Source organism: Macrobrachium rosenbergii, unplaced genomic scaffold (assembly GCF_040412425.1).
Source record: "Macrobrachium rosenbergii isolate ZJJX-2024 unplaced genomic scaffold, ASM4041242v1 13895, whole genome shotgun sequence".
NCBI lineage: Eukaryota > Metazoa > Arthropoda > Malacostraca > Decapoda > Palaemonidae > Macrobrachium > Macrobrachium rosenbergii.
Window position 1 is genome coordinate 97,388 of NW_027100721.1, and position 22,727 is coordinate 120,114.

A 22,727-nucleotide genomic window follows, 5' to 3' on the forward strand; every position below is an offset into this window, starting at 1 on the left:
CTGTAAACTTGAAAAAAAATGAAAAGAGAAACCGCCTTAAAAACGCCACTCTAACAAATGAGTTGATTGCTGGAGAAGGCATACATTATAACGAGGGGGTCATTAAATTTGAGCCCACTAAAGCACTGATAAATTCTATGAATAGAAATATGTACCCACAATGGCATAGTCAGTAAGGTGTTAGTGTATAGGCCTACATATGTTTTCCTTTATAAGTAAAGTATGTTTTTTTTTCATTTTCTTTATATCGTCAGTAAAGTGTGAATGTATACATACTATGTTTTCCTTCATAAGTAAAGTATTTTTTTTTCTTTATATAAGTATCAAAATGTTAATTATGTTTGAACAGATTTTCACGCATTGTGCAGGTAGTTAATTGCATATGTGAAATATGAAAGAAAAATTATATTTTATTTCAATTTTCTAACAAGTTTTCATCAAATATATCCAATTACTAAATCAAAACAGTCACATTCGTATCATTTCACCTAATATAAACACTGAAAAAGTCCATTATGTTATTTTAACTCAAATGTATTATGGAAATGTTTAATGCAATAATAATAATTAGTCAGCATAATTCTAGCATTATATCATACCATATTTAGCATAAATTCTTGCTTTTTAGCAAAAAGCATATAGAGAAGAAGAAGATTTTTATAAGCATTGAAACGTATACATATGTATCGATTAGGAATTTGCACCCTTTGAATTGTCTGGTGAATCGACAATAAACATTATGAGCAGATATGGAAAATGTGGATTCAACTACTTTGATATTGCAACAGATTCAGTATGGGACCCCTGAAAGGCCTGCTGAATGGGATACGGACAGTAAAGATGAAGATTAGATTGATGAAAAATAAACATTTCACAGATATGGAAAAGGATTCAATAAGAAGCAACAGTGTCTGAAAGGTTTGTAAAGATGAAGATTATATTCACCGATAGGCGTGTCTGGGCAGAAAAGAACCTGTTACAGATGTGGACAAGAAGGCCATCTAGTAAAAGACTGTAACATTGATATTATGGAAGGAACCAGGATGTGGAATGAAAACGACTTTCCTGACATAAGCAGGCAAAGAAATGATAACATATCAGAGAAGGATAATGGTGATAATAGAGAACAAACAAGAGAAGGAAATAACATTGAGGGACAAGAGGTAAATAATAGCCAAAGAGGAACTGATATTAGTGAAGAGAAGACTGATGTATGTAAGCACAAATAGTGAAGCTGACAAAGATCTAAGAGGAAATACTCAGGGAAAGGGAAACCAAGAAGGTAAAAAAAAAAAATAGATAAATAAGGAAGAAGGACTAGAAGAGGGAAATGAAGATCATCGAATGAGTGAAGACAGTGAAGAAGAGATAGTATTTGCTCGTTTGCAGTTATCTATCTCCTGATGAAGTTGTGCAAGTAGAAACAGAAGCAGAAGCAGAATAAGTGCACAGTGAATGAAGAAATTATAAATAGAGGAAAGGTGGAATACGAAGAAGGCGACATGCAGATAGTAACCGAAGAAATAGTCCAGAGTGAAGAAGTTCAGCAAATACCAACAGAAAAAGAAACTCATAAAGAAGAAAATGGTGAAGGTGAAAAAGATATAGATATTGAGTTTAAGAGGACTACTAAAATTCCAGAGGAAACCTCAATAGAGAGTGAGACGAAAGGCAACAAAAGAACCAAAGAAGAGAAAAGGGTAACAAGAATAGAATAGGAACGGAGATAAAAGTCAAATAGCAGTACGCCAAAAATGGCAAGCTGCTACAGTTAACGACGACAGTTCAGTTGTAAAAATGACCATTAAAAAGGTCAATGGACAGAAATGCTTAAAAGTATCGAATAATAGTGAGGAAGAATGTTTTGTTTTTTCTGAGTTGTCAGACCCCTTAAATGAAAGCCAGGATTTGTTTGTTGATAATGTAGTAGATCATGGTCTTTCTAGTGATCAGAATTCTGGTAAACACAAACATGGTGATGATGATAATAATAGTAATGGTAAAAATAGATGTTCTAAACTGGCTAAAATAGGTAAATAATTAGTATGCATTTATTTTAATATATCCCTTAAAATGGCCTTAGTTACTGCTTCATTAAATATTTGTGGTCTAAATGAGCTTAATAAGCAGTTGAAAGTAAAGATGTTAGTTAATCAATATAAAATCGATGTATTATACCTTCAAGAACATAATATTAGAGATGTGAATAAGGTAAAATATTTAGAGGATTACTTTGAGGTTGTAATGAATATGCCTTCTTGCTTTAATTAAAGGTGGTGCGCGTTTTCTGTTGAATAAAAAGTCAAATGTTTCAGTTATTAACAGTGAAAAGGATGACACTGGAAATATATTATTTACAAGGATACGGTATGATGATATAAACCTCTCCTTATTGAATGTACTGTACGTATACGCACCGTCAGGTTCAAGTAAAAAGAGAGAGAGGGAGAATTTGTTCTCTGTGGATATTTTGTATTAATGAGCAACATAATATCAAATTTGGTTTTTGCTGGTGACTTCAATTGCGTACTTTCGAGTAGAGATGTTAGTACAGGTAATGAGAGGTATGTATCAAAAGGTCTTAAATCTTTAGTGCAGCATTTAGATTGAGAGACGCTTGGTTTGCATTGAACAATATTCCTGAATATACGTACATCCTCGGTAATTATGCTTCAAGAATTGACCGTGTGTACGTGACTTACTTGTATAGTAATATTAAGAATTGTAAAAATATTCCATTATCTTTAACAGACCATAATATGATAGCTGGATTTCTGCTTGATAATCGTTGTAAAATAGGTAGAGGAATATGGAAGTTAAATGTTTCATTATTGGAGAGGGACGACTTCATGGAGGAATTTGAAAGATTATGGCATTTTTAAAAATATGATGGAATAAAATACTCTAATATTATGGAATGGTGAGATACATTTGTGAAACCAAAATTAAAAGTTTTTCATAGGGCTGTCTAAACAAGCTATACGAGGAGAGAAGTATGGTACTCTAAAATTTTTGCAAAATTATCTTGAATACTTATTAAGTAAAGCTTCTGTTGGTTACAATAAATTTGAAGAGATGAAGGCTATAAAAGATAGAATAAAATCAATAAAAGATGAAATATGTGAAGGTATAAAGATTAGGTTAAGGACAGAAGAGAGAATAAATGGAGAGAGATTATCTGCACATTTATAAGGTAAAGAGAAACTCAGAGGGAAGCGAAATAGTATTAGGCAACTGAGGTTAGAAAGCGGTGTGACGCTCGACAACACAGAGACGACAGTCATGTAAAGGATCATTATGAAAAACTATACTCAAAGGTAAATACTGATGAGCAGCTACAAGATAGTTTTCTTAATTGTATAGGGAGCACAATAACTGATGAGGACAATGAAATGTTATGCAGAAAGGTATCAGTCGAAGAGGTATTAAATACGTTAAAGATGATGAATAAAGGTAGAACTCCGGGTGAAGATGGTCTTCCTCTGGAATTCTATTTAGAGACATGGAATGTAATTAAGTCAGAGTTTTCTGAAATGATTAAGTTTGCGATAGATTTAGACACTGAATTAGGAAAAAGCCAAAAAAGGGCATCTTGAAATTAGTACCTAAAAATGGTGATTTATTGTGCTTAAAAAACTGGGGACCTATTTCTTTGCTGAATACGGATTATAAATGCATTGCAAAAATTTTGGCTAATAGATTAAAAAAGTGTTCTTCATAAAGTTATATCACGAGAATAGTTTTGTTCTGTTAAAGGATGATCAATAGTGAAATGTAATACTCTAATTAGGGATGTAATTTATCATGCAAATGAAAATAAATTGGATTGTGCTCTAGTTAACCTGGACTGGAGTAAGGCTTTATCTTGATAGAGTTAATTTGCCAGTGAACCTCCCAAATGGGTTCCAGTGTTCTGTTGTAGGTTTTGCTGATGACAGCTCAGTTTTTGTTAGTAAAGAAAGAAGTATTAAAGTAGTATTTAGTATTATAAAGCAATTTGAGTTAGCTACTGGTGCAGAACTAAATAGAGATAAGACTTGTGTTACGGGTTTAGGTAATTGGAAGGACAAAAATGTATGGCCACTTGATTGGATACAACCGAAAAATAAGTGTTGGGTATTAGGCATATTGATAACCGATGATTATAATGGAATGGTAGATGAAAACTGGGATGCTTTAATCAATAAAGTTAAGGTAAAAATAAATATGCTTTCGACTCGATGCTTGTCTTTATATCAAAAGGTTATTCTTATAAATTCTCTTATTTTAAGTAAAGTCTGGCACATGTGTCATGTACTTCCATTAGAGAAAGCAAAAATCATAGAACAATCTATTTTCCGGTATTTGTGGTCTGGAACTTATCAACCAATTAAGAGGGATTCCTTGTATCTGACAAAATCAGAAGGTGGTATTGGGGTTATTAATGTGTTTTATAAGGCAGCAGCTATTTTAACAAGTGCGTTCTTGAATATTATGTTATGTGATAGTTATGGACGAGAATTAGATTTATTAGAATAAATTTTTTTGTGGACTGTAGAGGATTGCCCTAATGTGTCTTATGTTGCTACTCCCTCCCTTTTATTATAATATAATTATTGGTAATGTAAGGAAATTATTGAGAGTGCCTAAATTTCCACATGTCAAAAGTAAGAATATTTATCAGTATTTGATGCCAACCCATAAGCCCATTGCAACTGAGAGGTACCCGTTGCATAATTGGGGTAATATATGGAGTAACCTTTTATGCAAATTTGTTGACTCCTATCCAAGAAGTATTATGTATAGATTTTTGTACGAATCCTTGGCTACTAAGCAAAGACTAAAGATATTGAATATTGCTGATAATAACTTCTGCAATAAATGCACGGAAAATGAAAATCATCTACATGTTTATTTTTGTAAATATGTTAAAAAAATTTGGAAGTGGTTCCAGAATTTGATTGAAGAGGTATGTGATATAAAAGTTCAGTTGGATTTCGATTATAAAGAAAAGAAGAAGAAACATACATTAAGTATGCTTATTAGTGGGTATGTAAATTGTATGTGGTATAGTAGAAAAGAGGTGTTACCAAGTCAAATAATTTCAGTATTAAAATGTAAAATAAAGTACACAAAATAGGTATTATCAAACGCATATGAACTTGAAAAACATTTCACAAGTAAATATGTGAATAATATTTGAATTCATGAAATTAATGCACTTCCATTCCAAACCCCTCCTTATGTGATATTGTTGATTTTTTATATAATTGTTATGAAAACTTTGTTTAAAATTAATTGATATTTGTAATGAAATTTTAATAAAAAAAATCCATGAGACAAATATTATTTCGTTTCCTTGACTATATTTATAAATATTGATCCAACATTTAGATTTTGTCTTGCTAAAAAAATGACGTAGCTTCTCCTTTAACTACCAGAATGCGTCATTATAATCTCAGAGCTACCAACAGATAACAATCCTGAGAGAGAGAGAGAGAGAGAGAGAGAGAGAGAGAGAGAGAGAGAGAGAGAGAGAGAGAGAGAGCGAGTACTATGAGTCCTGATTTTGGACCGGAGCGTGACTGGCTGCCACCTGATTGGAGAAGGCAATAAGGAATTAGAAAGAAGAAAAATCTCTGGTTTAGAGCAGTAAGTTATTTCGGTATTAACTCCTGAGGAGCTATCTTAAGAGCACGTCTCTGTTGGTAAGACCGAGTCCTAGTAGAGATTTGGGTAGGCAAATATTCGATTGTTTACTGGATATTTTAATTTTTTTGTATTTACTGTCGTATCTGTAATATACGATATTAGAAATAATAAGACGTAGAAAAAGCTTGCAAGTTCCATTATGGGAGAGTGAAATCCAGGAAGATCATAAGAAAAATAATGGAACTTGCAAGCTTTTTCTACGTCTTATTATTTCTAATATGCGTCAGGACCAGAGGATTTGCCCATTTCCATGAACTCGTTCGTCGTCGTTATGGAGTTCAACTTTTGAACAAATGCCGCACACTGGAGAAACACTACAAGAAGTCGGAAAAAGCCAAACTCGACCTGGAATTTTTGCAACATTGTGAAGGCAATAGTATTGTTCCCAATTTTGTAAAGTTTAAACTGTATAAGTCGTCCCTCTATCACTCTCAGTTTTACCTGGATGCCACAAATCGCTTGTTACATATGGAAATTGTTAGCAAACAAAAGCTGATTGATAAACATAGTAGCATTATCAAGGATTTAAGTACTGATGCCTTAAATTCCCTATTGACTGTATTATTTTCAAGAAACTCTTTACCAAATCCATTGAAGATTTTACCCTAAGTGTACAACACAGACATCACCAAAAACTCAGACGTCTTGGCATCGCTGAGCCCAGATTCTGCAAAGAGCGTACTACTGTGTTCAATTTCTCAAAGTATGTTTTGTTTAAAAGGGAAGAATTTTAGTTATCCTTAGGCCCAGCCCACACGGTCGAGCTCTGCTCGGTAAACTTTGTCTCTTTGCGGGCTAAGCCTGTCGTACGCATTTATGCTGCTGTCCGAACGACGCTGGTTGGATAGTGAGAGCCTGGCAGTGACTGACACAGGACCGAGTTGTGTACAATATGGATCACAAGACACGCAAGAAGAAAATCGACCTGTGTATTGTTGTAGCAATGTGTGCAAAGATAAGAGCGACAAGGCAGAAAAGGACGTGGTGTAAAGAGTGGCTACAAAGAAGAGCAGACATAGAAGAAAGTCATATGAGGATATTGCGGGAACTGAGACAGACATGGCTATGAATCAGATTTCATCAACTATATGAGAATGGACCCTAACACCTTTAATAAACTCTTATCGAATGTGGAACCATATATAAGGAAACAAGATACTACCAGAGGGCAGAGTATTTCAGCTGAAGCTCGACTACTGTACATGCAACATTACTATTTCTGTCAACAGGATGCAGCTACCAATCACTACAGTACAGCACTAGGATTTCCAAGCAGAGCCTGAGTGAAATAATTCCAGAAACTTGCAAGCAAATTTATGAAGTCCTAAGGAAAGATTACCTTAAGGTGAGGTTTACCAGTACGTAATACATTTTCAGGTAATTCTAAGCCCGCTGTCCGCGGTGAGGTAGCCTATGGCAGTTGACATTTTTCTATAGAACTTGACCTGCTGAACAAGAATTTCAAGTAAAATCTTGTCGGTCGGCTGTAACTAAAGCGTAATAGACCCTCGAAGACTGCACACCGGTACTGTGGGTCCCCTGCACTGGCGCATACAGCTCAAGGGTAAATTACAGTTTAGCTGCAGCCGACGGGCAAAATATTACCCTAAACTCATGCAAAGCAAGCAAAGCAACACTGAAAAACGTCAACTGCCACAGGCTACCTCAACTACACACTAACCGTTGCTTGCCATCAGGCGATAAGAAACGTAAATGGTAAACAAATCCGCCATCTTGGGTTACGTAACCACTAGGGAGCCATATGTTCAGCAGGGCGGGGAAGGAGAGGTACTGCACAAAAGGTACAAGTTGGTAAAGTGACGTAGGACTTATGTAGAAACATGGCGTTAAATGAGTTACCCAAAAAATAATAACGCTCCTACATGAAAAGCACTAAAACCTAATAACACCAAAACACAGGTGACCTAACTACCTACTAATAAAGAAGATAGTTTAGGAACCTTACCTTAAAGGGGTGGAGGGTACAATTCAGCCGCCGCCTTTACAAACGCGTGGAGCCTCGTCTTCGGGTCATCAAAGTGGATTTTAAAATGGGCTGCTGCCAAGTACCCGACGAAGTTGTACCCCCTTCGGCCGTACCTAGGCGTCGTCTCACGAAGTTCCCTCCACCTCCTCTCAATAGTATTTGTATGCGCACCAGTTACTGGGTCCACAAAGTTCATGGAGTGATTGACGGTTATGTACGTAGCCTTCGTCCTTCAGGGCAGTCATAAGCTCTCCAGCAATCAGATACAATAGTTGTCCCCGGTACAATGTAGTCCTTATAAGCAAGGTAGCAATTGACACAGGTAAGAGGCAAATTGCACTTGGTTACAGGCTCAGAGGAGCGGGAGGTTCTGGGGTTACGTCCGTCATCATGCTGGGTTGAAGAGTGAGTGAACTGTGCCGGTGAACTGCACCGGAACAGGGTAGGAAGGATAAAGTTGGGGTTGCTAAAAGTGTATTTCTGCTTTCAGTTTTGGGGTAGCGGAACGGCGCTGCGCGCCTTATCCGCATTTTTTAAAATAATCTGGCAGGCTCGTATGCTCTGGCAAGCGGTAATATTGCGCTGCGCGCGCCAACCACAGGGCTTACAAAATATGTAAAAAAAGGTTTCTGTTAACGTCACTGAGAGAAAGTGGTAGCGAAACGTCCTGCAAGACCCTTCTCCTCCTACCCCATATACATGCTTCAGGTGTCTGCCGACAAATGTAAAGTAATTTTGTAAGTTATTTATGGTAAAATCATGTTGCGAAGAGACGTCAATATATTTGTGAACGGAAAAGTACTGGAAGAACGTTGTAGGCACAAGCTACAACGAATAGGAAACGGTTATAAAACAGTTGAGCAAAAGGAATACATGTAACTGAGTTTATGTATCCCCAAATTCTCCACCTGGGTGAAACGTAATGTTGGGGTAACGTTGCAACGTGATTGGTTGGGTACAGCCACCGCCAAAAACCCACCAACTACTCTCTCAGTTGGAGGCATTGATGAACCTGAAAGCTCCCCTGTAAGACCGCGCATGCGTGACATGGCCTGGAATCAGCAGTAGTAGTGGTATGTGAAAAGTGCCTTGTAATGGCTCGCACTGTCCATTTATTCCCCCTTTTTTTACGCTTGTTTTTCGTGTTCCAAATGACATATATAACTGGAAATACAACAATAAATTGCCCAAACCTTTTCCCAAGTTATTTACCCCACCCAGAACCCCAGATTCCCAACGGGTCCCCTCACCGTGAGCTATTCTCGAAAGTGTTTTTACCCACCCAGGACCCAGATTCCCAACCGGTCCCCCTTACTGTTGGCTACAGTTCCCAAGGTAATTTACAGCTTAATTACAGCCGAGCGACAAAATATTACTTTAAATTCTTGTTCAGCAAGTAAAGTTCTATAGAAAAATGTCAACTGCCATAACCTAGCCCACCGCGGACAGCCGGCTTAGATCTACCCATTTTCAAATTCACGCCCGTCATATATCTGATAACGTATCTTTGCTCATATCGAATTCGTATAAATCATAGGTAATGACGTGAATGGGTGGTCAATCTGGTTTGCGTGCTGCTTCTTATTAGGGAAGGATCAGTTGTTGTTGCAATTAACTTGTTCTACGATTACGTCATCAGAATTAAGCTATGTATGTAGCGTGCGTAATCAATATAAAGTTTTGGTGCATGTATGCATAATGCTGAAGTGCATTAATAAATATATTAAAATATTCCACATTTATTTGTTTACGAGGTTCAGTCATATACTGAAAAGAAAAGTTTGATATACGAAAATGACCTTCGTTATCCTAACAACTTAGCTTAGATTCCCCAGAGAAGGATAATGAACGGAATATTGTTTTTTAATCAACCTATATTTACAATGCATTACCTATAAATAATGCATAACACATTCCTTTGTCAAAATTACTCTACAATTTTGGTAGACGGTGAAATCTTGCCTGATTTACCTAAAAACAGGATGTCATTAATAAGTTTTTGTACACACATATATGTATATATATACATACACACACACACACATATATATATATATATATATATATATATATATATATATATATATATATATATATATATATATATATATATATATATATTGTGTATGTGTATATATATAATCTTAGTCCAGTGTAAAGTCTCCGCCATTTTCAATGGAAAAAACGAAGAAAAAACAAGTTAGCAATTATTTTTTTGTGAACTTATGCATGGTTTTTAGACAATGCAATTATGAGTACTATTATTACTTATAACAAAACTAGTATGAAATACTATTGATAAGTTGTAAAGAACCTTAAGGAATCTTCTTGTTACCTCTTTGGTCAAATGTCAGTAAGCTGTCTCCATAATGGACGTCACTAGACTGACAGATTTCCGTAGCATTACAATAAAGGATGTTAATATATTTGGTTTTCAAAGTTCCCATAAGTCATACTTACCTGACGTATTCATTATGAAGGGTAAAATAATGGGAAACTCTTGTTTATTTTCCTTTATTTGTTCATATTTGTGAAGGTTTGACATGAAATTGCGCTTTACGGAAACTTTTCCATAGGTGACGTCGTTATCCGTTTACCATAAATATTTCCGTCAGTTAACAGCCCTGCTGCTGCAGGCAAAGCCTCGATACTTCGATAAACAGTAGGAAAGCCCTAGACAAAGCTTTGCTCTCAGTTTCTCCGTTTCTGACGTCACACCGAGCAATGTTCGCAGAGCAAAGCTCGACCGTGTGGACGGGGCCTTAGGCTTGGATTTCTGCCTTCCTAACTATAGACCGAGTTATAGCAGGTTTTTCTTACCCCTTGAGGATATCTTCCACCGGCTTAAATCCTTGCCTTTTGAGACCAATCTCAGCGAACTCCAAAAAAGAATTATTCGAACTATCTCAGAGCACCTTCAGGAAGCTTCGTGCGCAATGGGCCCCGTTTTTTAAGAGGACAGACAACGACATTTTGAAGGAACTTTCGAAACGTGATGACCTTGTTATCACTAGACCTGATAAAGGAAAGGGTACAGTGATTCTAGGCAAACAAGAGTATATTGATAAGATGAATGTTATTCTTAGCGATCATTCAAAATTTATTGAGATTGGTGCCCCTGATTACTCCAACATATTTCAATTCTGAGGAGCATAAAAAATGAAAATATTATCAACGAAGAAACGTATCAGCAATTATTTTCCACAGGGTCTTCTTATGGTGTTTTATATGGATTACCCAAGATACACAAACCCAGCGTTCCTTTACGCTCTATACTTGTCTTTTAACACTCCAAACTACAAACTTGCTAAGTATCTTGTTCCTCTCCTCGAGCCTTTAACCGGGAATAATTACACCATTAACAATTCTTGTCAGTTCAGAGATATGATCTTGGCTCAGGACTCTGATCTCTCTATGACCAGTCTGGATGTCGAGTCACTTTTTACAAATGTACCTGTGAATGAGACGATTGAAATTATTTTAAATAAGCTTTTTACTCAGACTGATTCTGTTTTTAATAATTTTACTCATTCGTCTTTTAAAACCTTGTTGGAATTAGCTGTGCTGGACACAGCTTTTATTTTTAATAATAAATTATACAAGCAGGTTGATGGTATGGCTATGGGCTCGCCGCTTGGACCTACGTTCTCCAATATCTTTATGTGGTCCCTGGAGGAGCGCATGCTGGACGAATGCCCAGGTCTCAGTTACCATCCTCTCTTTTATGTACTGTATGTTGACGTCACCTTTGCCCTCTTCACAAGAGAGGATGCCTCTGGAGGCCTTTTTGAATTTGCTAACTCCTGCCACCCCAGTCTCAAGTTTACTCTTGAAAAGGAAGACGACAATCGACTGCCGTTTCTTGACGTTCTGGTCACCAGACATAACACTAATTTTACTACCACGATTTTTAAAAAAAAAGACTTTTACAGGATTAGGTGACAACTTTTACAGTTATTGCTTTTATAATTTTAAGATTAATTCCGTTGCGACTTTCTTTCACAGGGCCCATTCCCTCACCTCTAGTTGGAAAGCTTTTCATGATGAAGTAACCTTTCTTCTAGAATATTTTAAACACAATTGTTTTCCGTCTAACATAGTTTTTAATAGCCTCAATAAAATACTTAACAAGAAGTTTTTCACTGAGCGTTATACTCTTACAGTACCTAAACTACACTTTTATGCCAAGTTTCCATACTGTCATGATGTCCATTTTAGAAAAAAATTTACGAGCATAATTCAAAAACATTTTGGTGCTCTGCATGTTAAACTTGTTTCTATCAACCCCCTAACGATTGGCTCTATTTTTAAATTTAAGGATCAGCTTTGTGCTACGATGTCCTCCGGAGTGGTGTATAATTATTCTTGCCCCAAGTGTAACTCGGGGATTTATGTGGGATCCACTCGGAGACTTCTAAAAGTACACAGATTCACATAGGGGGGTAAGTTTTCGTACGGGGGTAAAAACATCCAACCCCGAACACTCCAACATCAGAAGTCATGCGAAGTTTTGTAAAACTCCCATTGAAAACAAATTTTTCTGCATAACTGGACGAACTTCTAGCCAACTGGAACTGCCAATACTCGAGTCTGATGATAAAATAGCTTGTTCCGAAATTGAACACTCAGACTTCGGCTGTTCCTTTATACCTGTCGTAATGATAATGTTTTTGTTGTTTTGTTTCTCCTTCGAAGACCTCATAATTCGTATTGTTGTACTGAAAGGGGGAACAAGGGAAATTAGTCCCTGGTCAGTGAGTGACTGACTTAGAAAAAACATTCACTGATTCCAGTTCTGACGGTCTACAAATGTATCGTACTCGTTCTGCTGTTTTATAATGTGTAACGACCCGAGTGGGCCGTTATGCAGGTTCTTTAACATACTCAGGACGGGGCTGTCATGACTGACGGCAGATGCAACAAACAAAGGAGGAGAAAACAACAAAAACAATAAAGAAAGCTTAATATTAATTTATTAAGGCAAGTATTTACAAGTGGGTCAGGTCTGTAAAAGATAAAAACCATAAGTACAAAAAAGCCAAAAGGCAGCACTAAACAAAATCAAGTTAAATAAACAATTAACTTCCATCAACAAAAAGTAGCTAAAAAAAAAAAAGGCAAAAATAAACAACAGCAGGCAGAAAAAAAACCAAACATACGTCCTCCATCAGGGCACCAAGACAGCCCTCAGCTGCGCAACAGGGACAAGAACCCGCCAACCAGAATACCCTGATGGAATAGGATTCACGCTGTCATCCAAGATGATAAGTCGTGGTCACACGACTACTCATGGTCACACTCCATCTTACGTCGTGCTCCACTTCGTGAGGCATGCTCCAATTTGCTGCTCAAAAACTCGACCAACGTCGACTCAAAACTGCCTGCTTGCTCACTGCCGCTACTTTCGCTGCCCTACAGACCCGACTGACGAAGAAAACCGGCAGCTCACCGACGAAAACATCAAAAAAAAAAAATTAGGTAAGTGAGGCAGCAATTGGGAACGAGAGGGAACCAGCAGTTCCCGCAAAACCATCACTTAACGTGACATAATGATTGACGTCAAGGTTTCATATGGTTATGTATCCTCTTGTGATTTGCCATATTTTATATCCCCTGTCCTACTCTGGTGTCTTTACGTGTGTAATATCATACTTCGACATATCGGTTATATACCTTCAATTCTCGGTGTTCCGTTCCGTTTCACTCTCCCTCTGTCTTTTGTCATTCGTACCGAACATTACATCTCCTATATATATACGTGCATATACTCTTTACACTGTCCATATTATCTACTAACGTCCGCCCACCCTTCCGCTTTTACCAAGACCTTTTCTATTTTCCTCTGGCTGCCTTGACTCAATTCGTCTCGCAAAATGAAGATGAGGAGGCTGCGTTCTTCATCTCGCAAGAAGAAGCTTCAGGTGTCGCTGAAGTTGGAGGGATGTGTTTGGTCTCTGACTGGGTGGGTCCACTCATCTGTATCTGGAACAATTTGACGATATCTTTGTGGTCTCGTGATCTGAGAGAGAGAGAGAGAGAGAGAGAGAGAGAGAGAGAGAGAGAGAGAGAGAGAGAGGGGAGGGTTTCCTTATTTTTCCGGCAAAGGAACTGGTCTTAGTTTAATGGGATTTCGCCATTATTTTGAAGACGGAATACATAAAGGTTTTTGTTTTTTGTCACATGTTATAATGTTCGCATTTCATACATGTTTTTATTGACTAACTCCTGTATGTTACTCAGTTAGTACTACCACATATACCGTCAGTTCTGCTCTCTTTAGTAAAGCGAAATTGTGATTTCATCTATTCTCTGTAGTGAAATTTCGCGCGAGCTTTGCTTCTACTGATTGTTTTGCGTTGTGGACATTCTAGAACCTGGAAAATTTGAGCTGTTGAACAGTGCAGTTTTAATCTAGATGGTTCTCCAGATTTTCGTTTGGTTACCTTTTACCCCCTGAGTGTAGAAGTCTTTTGCTCCCTGAGTGTAGAAAGAAGTCTTTTACTCTGATTGTAGAAGCCTTTTACTCCCTGAGTGTAGAAGTCTTTTACTCTCTGAGTGTAGAAGTCTTCTACTCCCTGAGTGTAGAAGTCTTCTACTCCCTGAGTGTAGAAGTCTTTTACTCCCTAAGTGTAAAAGTCTTTTACTCTCTGAGTGTAGAAGTCTTTACTCTGATTGTAGAAGCCTTTTACTCCTTGAGTGTAGAAGTCTTTTACTCCCTGAGTGTAAAACTCTTTTACTCCCTGAGGGTAGAAGTCTTTTGCTCCCTGAGTGTAGAAGTCTTTTACTCCCTGAGTGTAGAAGCCTTTTGCTGCCTGAGTGTAGAAGTCTTTTACTCCCTGAGTGTAGAAGTCTTCTACTCCCTGAGTGTAGAAGTCTTTTACTCCCTGAGTGTAGAAGTCTTTTGCTCCCTGAGTGTAGAAGTCTTTTGCTCCCTGAGTGTAGAAGTCTTTTGCTCCCTGAGTGTAGAAGTCTTTTGCTCCCTGAGTGTAGAAGTCTTTTGCTCCCCTCCCTGAGTGTAGAAGTCTTTTACTCCCTGAGTGTATGAGTGTAGAAGTCTTTTACTCTCTGAGTGTATAAGTCTTTTACTCCCTGAGTGTAGAAGTCTTTTACTCCCTGAGTGTAAAAGTCTTTTACTCCCTGAGGGTAGAAGTCTTTTACTCCCTGAGTATAGAAGTCTTTTACTCCCTGAGTGTAGAAGTCTATTACTCCCTGAGTGTAGAAGTCTTTTACTTCTGAGTGTAGAAGTCTTTTACTCCCTGAGTGTAGAAGTCTTTTACGCCTTGAGTGTAGAAGTCTTTTACTCCCTGAGTGTAGAAGTCTTTTACTCCCTGAGTGTAGAAGTCTTTTACTCCCTGAGTGTAGAAGTCTTTTACTCCCTAAGTGTAGAAGCCTTCTACTCCCTGAGTGTAGAAGTCTTTTACTCCTTGAGTGTAGAAGTCTTTTACTCCCTGAGTGTAGAAGTCTTTTACTCCTTGAGTGTAGAAGCCTTCTACTTCCTGAGTGTAGAAGTCTTTTGCTCCCTGAGTGTAGAAGTCTTTTACTCCCTGAGTGTAGAAGTCTTTTACTCCCTGAGTGTAGAAGTCTTTTACTCCTTGAGTGAAGAAGCCTTTTACTCCCTGAGTGTAGAAGCCTTTTACTCCCTGAGTGTAGAAGTCTTTTACTCCTTGAGTGTAGAATTCTTTTACTCCTTGAGTGTAGAAGTCTTTTATTCCCCGAGTGTAAAAGTCTTTTACACCCTGAGTGTAGAAGTCTTGTACTCCCTGAGTGTAGAAGTCTTTTATTCCCCGAGTGTAAAAGTCTTTTACACCCTGAGTGTAGAAGTCTTTTATTCCCCGAGTGTAAAAGTCTTTTACACCCTGAGTGTAGAAGTCTTGTACTCCCTGAGTGTAGAAGTCTTTTACTCCCTGAGTGTAGAAGTCTTTTACCCCTGAGTGTAGAAGTCTTTTACTCCCTGAGTGTAGAAGTCTTTTACTCCCTGAGTGTAGAGGTCTTTTACTCCCTGAGTGTAGAAGTCTTTTACCTGAAAATAAGTGAAGTCTTTTACTCCCTGAGTGTAGAAGTCTTTTACTCCCTGAGTGTAGAAGTCTTTTACTCCCTGAGTGCAGCCAGTCCAATCATTTTTTCATTCATATATAAATATCCTTAGTATATGTTTAAGCTTTTATCTACTTGAATGTGACTAATTAAGAGAAATGCCATTTAGATAGTAAATTGGTGGCTCATTTTATTCTATGAAATGAAAGATGAAAGCTGTAGTGGAAGTGCCGCTTTTATACCTCTGATTTCGTTCCTCTGTGAGAGAGTCAAACATAATTTTGTATAGCAATCAGGCAGTTCAGAGCAAGGTCCTACAAAACTACCATCTATGCATCAAATATTTTGTAATGAAATTGGTGGGTCAGAAAATTCAGACGACCTCACCAAGCCTTTTATTCCTTCAATACCTCATCAAACTTAGGGCACGGACCCTGGCGGCTTCATCTAAACCACCTGTCCTGGACTTTCTGCATGAATGAGTTAGAGGAGCAAGCACTTTATCATGGTTTTGTTGGCATAATAGATGTTTTAAACTGTTTCTGGAAAGAAACTCATATTCCACATGTGATATTCTGTTTTATGTGAAAGTCCTTTTCTTATTAAGATTTTGAAAGATATTGGTTATCATGGTTTTAGCATTTTAAACCATAAATAACCTTCTTTTTGCATAGTATCAGGAGTCACTTCTTTATAATAATGTTGCCTTGACTGTCACATTGTAAAAAGCGTTGCTATGAATAGGGATATATTTTATTAAAAATTAGTTACACGGATACATTATTAGGGCCCTTTACATCTTGTAGGTAAAAGATGTATTAGGAAATAGTCCTTTGTTTGTCAACTTTGGAATATCTTACAGCTGATGAATAAATGCAGTTTACATATCAACTTCCTCAGTCATATTAAAGAATTGGCTAAGGTTCTTGAAAAAGGCTTATGTAATCAAACTGGTGGTTGTTCCGAGCCTTAAGAAATATTCTCCTCGTTAGCTTAGCGCTTAGTTTCAAGAGCAACTGTCGTTCTTTAGTATTGTTTATCAATGCCCCCCACCCCGTTATAAGTTCATGGTTGAGGCTTGCTTGTAAACTATGACCATTTTCGAAGTTTTTTTTCTTTTTACTGAACTTTCTCCTTCGAACTGCGTTTGCACATCACCGACAATTATCTCATTTTATTTTAATTCAAAATGTTCGCGACTGCATTTTCCTAATTAACAACTAAACCTACTCTCCTGCATGCAATACCAAATCGGTATTTAAAGCATTGAATTGTCCCCCATAAATGGAAGAATATACAGGCTTTGTACCATGTATGTGTTGTACAAGGTTTCTTATTGCTTATTACCTATAAATTTCTTTAAATTTAACTTCTGCTAAAAAGTCTATCCTATAAAGACGAGAACGACAAGCTACAAACTACAGTTTCACAAAATAATGAGTTTTGATCTTGCCGACTTTTCTGTAGTTGATTTACTAACGCTGGGTGCTAATCTGAGTTGTAATATCACTCTGAACAGGTGACTAATTAATACTGACGTTAATTAGCTTTATATCAATCGGAGGGAAGAGATAAGTTAATTGATATGCGGATTGCTGCCATTCTGTTTATCATTCTGAAGGATTCTGGTTACTTAAAATTATGTTTCTTTTGAGTTATCCTTTTAGAGTACTTGCGTCCCTTCAGTCTACAAACTAATTTTTTTTTCAGAGAGTGATGCTCTCTCCTTTTCCTGTAATTATCCTAAAATTTTAAAACGACAAATGAACTGAAAATGAGAAGAAAAATCACTGGGTTTGAATGATCATAATATGGGAAAAGCGTCCCAAAAATCCCATACAAAATGACACATCAAATGAGTTTGAAACTAATTTTATTGTGTAAAACACCAAAAGCCCTTGACCAACTTACTGTACATGGCAGCAGTCCTTAAATGAGGCAGTGAAGCTGCTGTGTTCGCCTTTCGCTATGCTGCTCCCTTGTCTCACGTGCTCACTCTCGCCACTCTTTCTCTCCAACCCTTTCCTTTTGTTCGGCAGCTGCCATCTCCTCACCACACGGTGCCTGGTGTCGCAGCCTGGACCGTTCAAAAAGCTCTCCACTGTTAAGAGAAACAGCCGGCCAGGATTTAGGGTTAGAAGTACGACGATTCCAGAGAGAGACTTGTCTTATAGCCGAGGATCTAGTCTCTGGCTCATTCGGGTGACAGGTGATTCCTCAGGAGGTTTCTTAGTTTTAACGAGCATTGACCTTGGGTGTGCTTATAGCATGGTCTAGGAAAGAGACCATGGCTTATAGCATCTATGGACACTTGCCACCCATGAAAGCACATTTCCCCGTTCAGAAGACTGCTAGTGCAAGGGCTTTCCCTAAAGGCTTTACCCACACACAGCCTCCTGCCAACCATGAATGGTGCATATGAAACTTTCAATATCATGTCAACAGTCATTGTCGATACTAAAATGAATTTCACACTAGCGCTTGAATTTGCGGTGTAAACTTTTCTTCCTGTTAAGTGTTAAGGCTTCAGAACCTAGCTGTAAGACACACCTCGGACCACCCAATAGAGTCTGAGGAACCGAAGAAGTGAACCCCTGCAAGGGGGTGCCGCCAGTGAACCTAATATGGTGCACTGTAGGCATTAATAAAGGTTGCTGGCAGCGTCCCTCCGGCCCCTAGCTGCACCCACTATTCTAGCATTTTATTTTACCTCCATTGCTGCTTCTTCTCTTCTGTCTCGATGTCCAACCATTGTGACTCCTCCTTTTGACTGTCTTAGGCGCTGAATGGCTGGTGCCCCAGTGCTCGACTTTACAGACGATTTTCATATGTGAATGAAAGGGGCTTCCCTTCCACAGCAGGAGATCACTGCTTCTCCGTCTTATTTGCATTCTCCTAACATCTCTTTGTGGATCAGTTTTTCTTAGTGAGTTTTCAGTTTTACATGTCCTTATGAAGCATCTCTTCGTGTGTCGGAGTAAAATTTTATAGACGAAGCATGAAATCAAATCTTCGATTTCAAAAATAGAATCAAATTTGAATGTAAAAATAAATAGTTGAGACAATAAATACATATCGAGCATCAGAATGCAGTTTCCAACATCTGTGTGAGAGGAGTTGCAGAGATCCACGTGGCCTCAGTCGTACAAGTAATATATATATAGTTGTCTGGTTTTAAGTACAGTAGAAATGATTGTTGGTTCTTGAGTATAACGGAACAATGATTTTACGAGGTTTTTCTTCCCGAGCGATTTTTCCCACAATTTCTCCTGCTCAGAATAGGACCCAGTTTCTGGAAACAATATTCCCTGGCTCATGATTTTAACAGGATTCTTTGATAAATGTTAACGGTGCCGCAACAGGCCTCAGCATTGAATCTAGTCCTGAATCCAATCTTTTTGCAAATTATTATTATTATTATTATTATTATTATTATTATTATTATTATTATTATTATTATTATTATTATTGCTGAAAATTCGACGAACATTGACGCCCCATTTGATAATAGGAAAAAAAAGGCCCATTAAGTGAAATTTGTGTCTGTTTTACTTGTTGTTGTAAACACACAAACATTAGACGCTTTCACCTACGAACAGTTTACAAAATGCTGCTCTTCGCTGACACCTTCTGTTCTCGTTTTCAAAGTGTCCTTTTCGTTGTCAGTGTCGGTATTCTGCAAATTATTCGTCTGTGAATCTATATATATAATAAGAGGAACCTACGCAAATTTCACCGAATAGTTCCTTTTCTCAATTATTATTATTATTATTATTGATTTCAATATAATGAAACCTTGGAAATAATCGTTGATATTTTCTCCATTATTCTGATTTTTAATCGCTATTTTGTTTGACAGTTTGGCTCCACACCCCTCCCCTTCTCTCTCTCTCTCTCTCTCTCTCTCTCTCTCTCTCTCTCTCTCTCTCTCTCTCTCTCTCTCTCCACAATTCCAAAATATTTTTACAGATTCCACCCCAGATATAAAGGTGGATGAAATAAGTCAAACTCAAAACAAACAGAGAACACAGATGTCTGGAGAGGATGAAAGCAGCGTCTCCAATCAGCCACATGAAGCAAAGGAAAGAAGAAGAAGAAGAGAGACAAACATCAGAGTCAGTGAGCAGAAAGTCATTTGCAAATATTGGGTTCGGATGAATTCTGGGACAGAGTCTTTTGAAGTGATTAGTGATGTGCAGTGATGCTCTGAAGGGGATGAAGATTACTCTTTCGATATTTTCATACTTTACACACACAGATATATATATATATATATATATATATATGTATATATATATATATATATATATATATATATATATATATATATATACTATATATATATATATATATATATATACAATTATATTCAAGAGGCGGAGGTTTCTCGAAACCCAGCAACAGAACGAAGGCAGGGAAGGCAGGGGAGGCACACCAACAGGTCGAGAAAGTCATATTTATTCAGTTGCAACGTTTCGAAGCCAACCAGCAGGCATCATTATCAAGCTACAAGTAATAATACCTAATTAGTACAATAAAATTAAGTGGCAAATATTAAAATACACAATATAAGTCACATTAAAACAAGCAAAGTTAAAAATATGAATAAGGACCAACCGTTGAGTGTGGAGGCAGAGGAAGGACTGACCAAAAACGTGAACAGTTCACGAGAGATAAAGAGGTGTGGACGTGGCATGGGTGTTCAGTGAGGGGACCAGTTTTTAATAAACAATGATTCATTAATTGTTAAACGTTTATAATAAGAGGCTCTGCCATAACAAAGTCTGTATTGAATAGAATATTTGCATTTATCGGCATGATCCCTTATGTTGGAAAATTCGGGATTTGAAAGTTTAGTGGCAGTTCTATAGCTGACAGCTCTATGACTGTCGATTTGGACTTTAAGTAACCTATGTGTCGATCCAATATAGGTTCCTCGATTACATCGAGGACAAGTAAACTTATAAATAATACAAGAGGTCATCAAAGGATCCAAACGGTCTTTGAAGCTGAAAAGGCTACCGATATTCAGTGGGTTTGTGGGTATAATTTTGATTTTCACGGCAGGAGATGGCGGGATATTAGAGATCGGAGTTCTTTATAAAAGGTTGTATCGTGAACAAAAGGAAGACTGGAATAAAAAGGTAATTTAGGAACGTGAGGAGTAGGATGACGTGGAACAAAAATATTATTTAAAAATTTGGAGACGTATTTAAAGAATAAGTGGGTGGGAAAACAGTTGCTGTTAAAGTATTTTTGCAGGAACATGATTTCATTGTGGAAAGCTTGCCAACTAGAGGATAAAGCAAAGGCTCGGTGAAGCATGGTTAATACGGAATTAATCTTGAAATCGAGAGAACAAAAACTATAAAAATTTATACCAAGACCAGTGAATGTCTTTTTTCTAAAAACAGAAGTAGCGAAGCCTTGGAAGGATCGTGTTATTAAAATATCTAAAAAATGTAACTGGCTGTTAGTCTCGTGTTCAATCGTGAATTTAATATTAGGGTGAAATGAATTGATGAAAGCTAAAATCCTCTCGGCATTGACCGACTTCTAAAAGTGCAAATGTAATCGTCCACATACCGCTTATAAAATAGTGGATGATAACTAAGGGGACAAATATCAAGCATGTGCTCTTCCAGCGAGCACATGAAGATACCGGCGAAAATGGGTCCAAGTGGAGAGCGCATAGCCATACCCTCAATTTGTGAGAAAGAACAACCATTAAAAACAAAAACGGTGTCCTGCCGCTAGATCTAAAGTTTCATGAAATAGTTCTTGCAGAACCCATTAAAACGAGACTCATCCATAGGAAAAAGCTCACGTAAAATAATATCAATGGTCTGTTGTAGAGGTACATTCGTAAATAAAGACACGACATCGAAGCTTACCATAACAAGATCGAGTCCTGAGCAAAGAATAACGAACTCATATCAATTCTTAAGGCTGTAAGAATTTCGGCCAGAGGGCAAGCATGGGAACTAGACATTTGCTAGTTTGTAATTGGCGTTATTATAAGACGCTAAGATAAGGCGGACCGAAGACATTATATTTGTGGGCCTTTGGTAGGCGTACGTTAGACCATATATAGGATGATCCTGGCTGTACGGTATAAGGGACTGATAGGTGTTCTCCTCACTGATAATGCCACAGTCTTTTTAGGTTTTTTCAGAAATCGATTAATACGGTCTTCTATTTTAAACAATGTTGAAAATTCAGGAGTTCCTAACTTCTGGAACTTAGTATTAGATCTTTGATGACCTCTTGTGTTATTTGTAAGTTTACTTGTCCTCGATGTCATCGAGGAACCTATATTGGATCGACACATAGGTTACTTAAAGTCGAATCGACAGTCACCGAAGCTGTCAGCTATAGAATAACTTTATTTTCAAATTCGAATTTTCCAGCATAAGGGATCATGCCGATAAATGCAAACATTCTATTCAGTACAAAGACTTTAAGGTTCTGGGGAGAGCCTCGTATTATAAACTTTTAACAATTAATGAATCATTGTTTATTAAAAAACTGGTCCCCTCACTGAAAACCCACGCCACGTCTACACCTCTTTATCTCTCGTGAACTGTTTATGTTTTTGGTCAGTCCTTCCGCTACCTTCATTCTCAGTGGTTGGTCCTTATTCATATTTTAAAAATGTGGTCATTTAATGTAACTATATTGTATGTTTTGTATTTGTCACTTACTTTATTGTACTAATTAGGTATTATTACTTGTAGCTTGAAAATGATGCCTGCTGGTTGGCTTCGAAACGTTGCAACTGAATAAATATGACTTTCTTGACCTGTTGGTGTGCCTCCCCTGCCTTCATTATATATGTGTGTATATATATATATATATATATATATATATATATATATATATATATATATATATATATATATATACATATATACAGTATATATACATATACAATATATCTATATTTCATAGAAAGTTCGCCCAAGCATACGATGAGATGATTATTTTCAACAGATTATTCCGTTTCGTTAATCAT

The 22,727-nt window shown here is 37.3% G+C and overlaps 2 protein-coding genes across 2 annotated transcripts; both read left to right on the forward strand.

Moving 5' to 3' along the window:
• The first annotated feature begins 1,043 nt into the window (after positions 1 to 1,043).
• LOC136837922 (uncharacterized protein DDB_G0283697-like) lies at positions 1,044 to 1,718 on the forward strand. Its single transcript, XM_067102793.1, has 2 exons — positions 1,044 to 1,211; positions 1,422 to 1,718. The coding sequence occupies exons 1-2, from the start codon at positions 1,044 to 1,046 to the stop codon at positions 1,716 to 1,718; spliced, it is 465 nt and encodes a 154-aa protein (XP_066958894.1).
• Positions 1,719 to 4,637: 2,919 nt separating this feature from the next.
• Positions 4,638 to 15,609, forward strand: LOC136837924 (uncharacterized). Its single transcript, XM_067102794.1, has 3 exons — positions 4,638 to 4,646; positions 4,925 to 5,028; positions 14,916 to 15,609. Exons 1-3 carry the CDS (start codon positions 4,638 to 4,640, stop codon positions 15,607 to 15,609), a joined length of 807 nt encoding a protein of 268 aa, XP_066958895.1.
• The last annotated feature ends 7,118 nt before the right edge of the window (positions 15,610 to 22,727 follow it).

Excerpts from the sequence above, each read along its gene's own strand:
- LOC136837922 (XM_067102793.1), top strand. The coding sequence starts at position 1,044 with ATGTGGAATGAAAACGACTTTCCTGACATAAGCAGGCAAAGAAATGAT. Across the intron at positions 1,212-1,421 it reads TTAGTGAAGAGAAGACTGAT|AAACAGAAGCAGAAGCAGAA; the intron begins GTATGTAAGCAC and ends TTGTGCAAGTAG.
- LOC136837924 (XM_067102794.1), top strand. Across the intron at positions 5,029-14,915 it reads TTAAGTATGCTTATTAGTGG|TGTAGAAGTCTTTTACTCCC; the intron begins GTATGTAAATTG and ends TTTACTTCTGAG.